The sequence below is a fragment of the Dromiciops gliroides genome, chromosome 2, assembly GCF_019393635.1.
Source record: "Dromiciops gliroides isolate mDroGli1 chromosome 2, mDroGli1.pri, whole genome shotgun sequence".
In the NCBI taxonomy this organism is placed as follows: domain Eukaryota; kingdom Metazoa; phylum Chordata; class Mammalia; order Microbiotheria; family Microbiotheriidae; genus Dromiciops; species Dromiciops gliroides.
In genome coordinates, this window is record NC_057862.1 from 180,929,908 (window position 1) to 180,938,093 (window position 8,186).

The 8,186-nt window shown below is 34.9% G+C and overlaps 1 protein-coding gene across 1 annotated transcript; it reads right to left on the reverse strand.

Annotated features, from left to right (window-relative positions):
- Positions 1-7,040: 7,040 nt before the first annotated feature.
- Positions 7,041-7,982, reverse strand: LOC122742663 (olfactory receptor 4K13-like). Its single transcript, XM_043987064.1, has one exon. The coding sequence runs from the start codon at positions 7,980-7,982 to the stop codon at positions 7,041-7,043; it is 942 nt and encodes a 313-aa protein (XP_043842999.1).
- Positions 7,983-8,186: the final 204 nt, after the last annotated feature.

Genomic DNA, 8,186 nt, shown 5'->3' on the forward strand with positions numbered 1-8,186 from the left:
TGACCATTGATATTTGGAGAACATGAGGAATCAGGCTACTAAAAAGTTCACTATGTACTCAATAAACACTTTTTGATCAGAACTAAACTATCACCAGAAGCAACAAAAGAGAAAAAAAAATCCTGACAATAACTCTAAATTATTGCTGCTTTTCTTCCTAATTAAATGCCTCAGTGTTTATGTCTGAATTCAGACTTGACATATGAAGTCCAATAAATCTAAAGAAAATTCTGTTTTCTCTACTCATCAGGAATACCTAATACTCTCTTGGATTCCCACTTCAACTTTGAGATTTTCCTTTATAATATTTCAGAACATTTTTTTTGTCCTGTGTGTTACTCTAAAGCAGTGACTTTCTCTATCCCTAACTAATCACTTGCAAATCCCTGTTTCAGTGGAACTTCCTGATATCCCTTGAATCTTTCTCCTCACATAGCTACCCAACAATTCAGACGCTTTTCACCTTTCACCTTGATAAATGTTGAACTAAATTAGATTATTTTGAAACCTTCTAATTTGTCATTGATATTAATCATTCCCAGCTCCAATCTATTCTTCCCATGGCTAGCAAAATATTTTTCTTGCTTATAAATAGAGAGAGATGTGGACAATGGATAGAGAGCTCATCAGGGAGTCAGGAAGACCTGCATTCAAGTCCAGCCTCAGACACATGGGCAAGTAACTTTACCTCTGTTTGCCTCAGGATCCTCAACTATGCAGTGGGGATGATAGCACTACCTACTCTGCAGGGTTGCTCTGAGGATTAAATAAGGTCATATTTCCAAAGTGCCTGAAATAGAATATGTGCTATATCCATGCTTAGTCCTCTATTCCCTTCCCCCATCTTATATCCTCAGCTACTCAGAATGAAAAACTCCATACTGATTTTCACTCTCCTTCAGTCTTTAACTCTCCTCCCCCAGCCTCAGTTCAATCATTTGGAAATTCCAGGTGCTTCTACTTTCCTATTATCATTCAATCTTAATTCATCCTCCCCATCCAGCTCTTAATTTAATTCAGACCCTCATATCCTTTCCCCTAGAAAAATGTTTGTTAATTTAATTGAAAGAAATAAAAATGGACTATTTAAATGAACTTGTGAGATGTTTATTCTACTCATTCCCATATCTAATCCAGTCTTTACACATTTGCCAAAATAATCTTCATAAATGATAGGATTGGGCAGGTCTTCCATGGTGCAATTATCCTCCAGTTTCTTAATGTTAGAAGTAAAATATGTTGCAAACTTATAAGCAAAGGCCATTCATGTATACTATGTTGTAGCTAAAAGGGACCATTACCTCTGTACTGATCTCATTTTGCACTCTTCTGTCACTGTGTTTATTGATGATCTTCCATGTTTTAATCATACTCATTCATCATTGCTGCCTTTTCAAACCAGCTCCCATGCCACTTCTTCCACAAAGTTTATCTCAATCCACACAACTCAGTTATTTCTCTCTCTTTACATCTTATTCTCCTATAATTTCCCTTTATCATGATGAATAGTCTCCATTTGTCCTGTGTTTGCACAGGAAAGGAAGCATATTGGAGTAGAAGGAGCACAAAATATCATCAAAAAATGTAATGTTGCCTCTGGCCCTTCTAATATTTGAGTGATAATGGTCAAGTTATGTAACATTTCTATTTTTGCATCTGAAAAATGGGATTACCTATTGTTGTAATGAATACATTTCGGGATTTTGGAAAGAACAAATAAATATTGCATGTAAAACTCTTGACAAACCTGAATACAATATAAATAGCAATCACTATTATTATTGCATCTAGTAGTCTTACACTATTAAAGTGTTAACTCTTTCAGGGAATAGTCTGCATAATTTTGCTTTTTTGTACCCCCAATGCCAAGGGTAGTGTCAAGAACAAAGAATGAGCCTAATAAGTACTTGCAGAATTGAACAGAAATTTGCTAAGTGGATCAGGAAAATGAATGATAAAACATTAGATCTGATTTTGTTACCTGTAAATAATCACTCAGGTGCTGGCTAAAAAGAATTCATTCTTCTTAAAATCTTATCATTGAAGCAGAATTGGAATAGACATCTGAAACCATTTAATGCCATCCACTTATTTTACTGATGAGGAAATAGGCCTGGGAAGGTTAAATCATAATCACCCCTTCAGTAGATAGTGCCTTTTTTTTATTTAGTTACAAAATCCCTCTATATAAATCTATCAGGTGGTTATTACACAAAAAGCTAAGTATGTTAGAATTGTTGGTTCAACCTACCAGCTCTAGACAAAGATCTCAAAGCAATATGAACACATTGAGATTTTGATCTTCTTGGTTATTTTCCTCTGGCTTCAGGAAGGGAACCTTATATATACTGTCAGGTGGGGGGGGGGATTATGGAAAAAGCCTTTATGCAATAATGAACTAAAAATCAGAAGAGCAAATCCCCCTGGGTGTTATTAGGGAACCATAGTCCCCCTCCCACCCCAAGCTACAAGAGAAAGAACAGTTCCCTGATAATTAAGGTATTTGATAAATTTTACCAGAGAACAGAAATTATGCATCTGAACCTACTTTAGAAAAGAGTCTCCTGTACATCCCAGGGAAGAAGAGAAAGACCACTGAAAGAGCATCAATTAACAGTCTGAATGCCTATGTACCTAATGGGTTTCTCTCCCTCCTATCTATGCCATAATTTATCTTCTTCCCCAACATCTTTTTAAAGACCAAACACAGCATCCTGGCTCAGGTATAAAAATTGTAAACCTGTGAAGATCAATATATTTCGGGGCAGTTAGGTGGCGCAGTGGATAGAGCACCAGTCCTGGAGTCAGGAGGACCTGAGTTCAAAGCCGGCCTCAGACACTTAACACTTACTAGCTGTGTGACCTTGGGCAAGTCACTTAACCCCAATAGCCTCACCAAAAAAAAAAAAAAAAAAAAAAAAAAAAGATCACTGTATTTCAATGAAGCAATAAGTACCCAGAAAATGGAAAGGAATTCAGTCTGTTTTAAAATATTTTTTCTATAAATAAAACCTTTTTTGATTTCATACCCTTATTACCACTTCCATTTCATTCTATTTTGCAAATATTTACACGTATACATGTTATTCTTCAGATAGAAGAAGCCTTTTTGGATGCTCCTTAGTTCTAGCAAATTTCCTCAGGTAATAATTTCCAGTTTATCCTGTACATAGCTTTCTTGTACATAGTTATTTGTATATTTCCTTCTCTATTAGATTGGGCATTCTTTAAAAGTAGGGACTGGAATTTGCCTCTTGGGGGGTGTTCCCAGTACTTATCACAGTGCCCAGCATGTAGTAGGTACTTATAAATCTTTATTGACCATTAATTAAACCTACTACCTATCATGTACTCTATTATACAGTGACACTGGTCCCCTCACAGTTCCTTGAACAAGACAATCCCTTTCTCAACTTCATGAATTTTCACTGGTTATGTCCCATTCTTGGAATTCTCACCCTCTTCATCACTCTCTCCTATGTTCCCTGGTTTCCTTCATGTCTAAACTAAAACAGAAAGAAAGGAAGGAAGGAAGGAAGGAAGGAAGGAAGGAAGGAAGGAAGGAAGGAAGGAAGGAAGGAAGGAAGGAAACCAACCTTTCCTGAGCTCCCTTAATGCCAATACCTTCCTTCTCATAATATCTTCAATATATATACTTAATATAGTGTATTTATACATAATTGTTTGTATGTTGTCTCCACATTTTTCAGTGAGGTCCTTGAGAATAGTGACTTTTAACTATATTCCAGATCATCAGTGTTGAGCAAAGTGCTTAAGAAATGCTTGTTGATGAGATAGATTTAGCTCTTCTCAGCAATATAACAATCCAAAACAATTCTAAAAGACTCATGATAGAAAATGCACTCTACATCCAGAAAAAGAACTACAGAGTCTGAATGCAGATCAAAGCATATTCTTTTCATTTTTTTGTTGTTTTTCTTGTTTCTTCTTTCTTGTGGTTTTTTTCTTTTTGTCCTAATTCTTCTCTCACAACATGGCTAATGTGGAAATATGTTTAATATTATTGCAATGTATAATCTATATCAGATCTTACAAAAATGAATGTTGAAAACTATCTTCACATGTAATTGGAAGAAAAAATTTTTAATTAAATTAAATATTTTTAAAAGCTAAAAAAAGAAAAATGCTTGTTAGTGGAGATGTGTAATGTTGCAAATATTAGGAAACCATTTTGTAACAATGCAAGCTAAATGACTAAAATGTCCATGTCTTGTGATCTAGATATTTCATTGCTAGGCAGAAACTCTCAAAATGGCATTGACCAAAAAGAGAATCCATATATATTTATATCCAAACACTTATAGTGGTATTTTGTTGTTATTATTGTTGACATAATGAAGAATAATAAAGTATATGCTCATTATATTGAATTGCTTGCCTTCTTAAAGGGAGGGTGTTCAGGGGGTCAAAGGAAGAGAATTGGAACACAGTTTTAAAAATAGATGTTAAAATTGCTTTTCCATGTAATTGGGAAAATAAAATTCTAAATAAACAAAAAAAGACAAAGTATATGCTCACTGATAGGGGAATTAGCAAATAAATTTTGGTGCAGGAATGTCATAGAAAAATGTGCCATGTTTTCAGACAAAGAAATCAAAGTTTTCTATAGTCATGTAAAAATGTTTTAAATCACTATTGATCAGAGAATTTAAAATTAAAACAACTCTGAGGTACCACTTCACACCTATCAAAGTGGCAAATATAACAAAGAAGGAAAATGTTAGATCTTGGAGGCGATGTGGGAAAACTGGGATGCTGATCCACTGTTGGTGAAGTTGTGAACTGATCCAACCATTCTGTAGGACAATTTGGAACTATGCCCAAAGGGATATAAAATTGTGCATACTCTGATCCAGAAATACCACTGCTAGGTTCATATCCCAAAGACATCCCAAAAAAGAGAAAAAGAAAGACCTAACTGTACGAAAATATTTATAGCAGTTCTCTTTGTGGTGGCTAAGAATTGGAAATAAAAGGAATCTCCATCAATTGAGGAATGACTAAACAAGCTGTGGTATATGGTTGTACTGGAATATTCTTGTGCTTTAAGAAATGATAAGGGGCAGCTAGGTGGCGCAGTGGATAAAGCACCAGCCTTGGATTCAGGAGTACCTGAGTTCAAATCTGGCCTCAGAAATTTGACACTTACCAGCTGTGTGACCCTGGGAAAGTCACTTAACCCCCATTGCTCCACAAAAAAAAAGAAAGAAAAGAAAGAAAGGAAGAAAGAAAAGAAGGAAGAAAGGAAGGAAGGAAGGAAGGAAGAAATGATAAGCAGGATGGTTTCAGAAAGGCCTGGAAAGACTTGTGTGCACTGATGTATAGTGAAGTGAGCAGAACCAGGAGAACGCTGTGTACAGTGACAGCAATATTGTTTGATAAAGAACTGTGAGTGTCACAACTATTCTCAGCAATGCAATGATCCAAGAAAATCCCAAAGGACTAATGATGAAGCATACCATCCACCTCTAAAGAAAGCACTGATATTGATTGAACAGAAACTGAAGCATGGTATTTTTTACTTCATTTCTTTCATTTTTTTTTCTTAGAGTTTTCTTGTACAAAATGACTAATATGATAATGTTTTACATAATTGCACATGTATAATCTATATATAATTGTGTATTGCCTTAGGGAGAGGCTAGGAAAGGGAGGGGTAGAATTTGGAATTCAAAACTTTAAAAAAAATGTGTATTATCAAAAAAAATTTAAAGATAAATGTGCCATAAGAAACAATGGAGTTGATGAATACATAGAAATAGGGAAAGACTTTCAGGAACTGATACAAAGTGAAATATGCTGAACCAGGAAAATAATAGCCACAATAATAACTAATATAAATGGAAACAACAATAAATAAATGAAACTGAATGTTCTGAAATTAAAAACAAAAACAAATCCATATTGGCCCCAAAGGAGAGATAGGAGAAAACATATCTCTCTACTCTTTTATAAGGAATCAGGAGTGAAGGGTGGGGTTCAGTTCAACATTATGCAGGACAAAATTTTTCAATGTGGTTTTTTTTCTCTTCTTTTTAAAAAAATTATTTGCTTTAACTGATGACTGTGAGAAGATAAGGGTTAGAATGCAGAGATAAATCTGGGCAAAGTAAAAACAAAAGAAAGGAATAAAATATATTTAAAGTATTAAGGCCTATTGATTAGATACTCTTATTGTTAGTTTTCTACATGGAAAATTAACATTTTTACTGAAATTTTGCCATTTCAATTTGTTATAATGACATCATTCACTGTAGAAACAATATGGTCTGAAAGCTAATCCAATGTGCTTTTTTTCATTTAAATTAACTAAGATTTTTATTTCTTTCAGAATAGTGTGTTTCTGTGTGTGTGTGAGTATGTGTGTGTGTATGCTTCATGTCAAGAGGTGTTTGTAATTGTGTGCAATGTGACCTCATCTAAATATTATTCTCAGAGTGGTCCATCCATGCCCTTTGTGTGAAGTGAACTTAACTGCCTTGTAAACTATATGCCCTACTCTATAACATGACATGGTTATTATTCAATTATTCTTTATAGAGGGATTTAGCTATCCTTGGTCATGGCAGTTAAAATCTCTTTAGACATACATGGAGAATTTGGCAAACTGTATTCTTGGCCCAAAATCTCTAAAGCATTCAATTATTTGAGCCTTTACCCCCACTGATTATCAGGCTGAAACTATGACATGTTTCAAATAGCAGCAAAAGATCATAAAACCAAAGAATAGAAAATATTTTATAAATATTATAGTTCAAGCCATGATTTTTCTATAGAAATATTTCTTGAAGTCTTCCAATTTATAATTCCAAGATTGAATTGGATTCCATTTATGAGGGTCTCAAAATTAAGTTAAAATTCAGACGCAAAACCAGAAACACAAAACTATTTCTAGAATATTATTTGTGAATTGTTTTTGAAATAAGATTGATTTTTGTTGGTAAAGTATGCATACATATATACATAATTGGTCATGACAGAATTATTCTTTCATATACAATAAGAAATTTCTTCATCATTTAGAAGTTTGGCTTAAAGCTAATATGCCGACTCCTTAGTCTAATCATAGCTGCTTTCATCTCCTGATTCCTCAAACTATAGATAATTGGATTCAGGAGAGGAGTGACAACTGAGTAAAACACTGAAAGAAATTTGTCTAATGAATAGTTACTAACTGGCCAAGCATATATTAAGATTAGTGACCCAAAGAAAAGAGTTACAACTGTGATATGAGCAGACAATGTGGATAGAGCCTTAGAAAGCCCACTAGAGGAATGGTGCCAGACAGTGACTAATATCACAATATAGGAGACAAGTAAGAGAATGAAGGAAATCAGGGAAAGCAGCCCACTGAAAGCAACAACAAGCAGTTCCAGGACATAGGTGTCAGTGCAGGCAAGTTTCAACACCAGGGGAAGGTCACAAAAAACATCATCAATCACATTTGGGCCACAGAAGGGCAGACTCACCATAAAGGCCATTTGGCTCATAGTGTGCACAAAGCCAACAGTCCATGAGAGCAGTACACTTCCTACCAGAATTCGGTGGTTCATAATGGTCATATAGTGGAGAGGCTTACAAATTGCAACATATCTGTCAACAGCCATCACTATGAGAAGAGTCATCTCACTACCTCCCAAGAGATGAGCCAGAAATATTTGTGCCATGCAGCCCCAAAAGGAGATGGTTTTTCTCTCCCTGAAGAAGTCTATGATCATCTTGGGGACAGTTACAGTGGAAAGAATTATGTCAAGAAAGGAGAGGTTGGCCAGGAGGAAGTACATGGGGATTGAATGCAGGTGGGAGTCAAAAGTCACCAAAAGTATAATGAGACAGTTTCCAGCCAAGATTGATGTATAAGCAAGGAAGAAGATCACAAAAAAGAAAATCTCAAGCTCCCAAGAATTGGTGAGTCCTAACAAAATGAATTCATTTAGCACAGAGTTATTCTTCATCTTCATCTGATATACTTCAAGCATCCAGAAGTTTTCTATAGGGAAGAAAATCTGAAAGAAGTCATAATTTCAGGTGAATATCCTTTAGTATATGGAAATAAGAATGTTATATATCAAAAACAGATAATATTGAATGCTAAGGACTCTTTGATACACTTTTGTGTAAGTCACTGAATTTCTCTAAACCTGTTTTCTCAGCAATAAAATGAA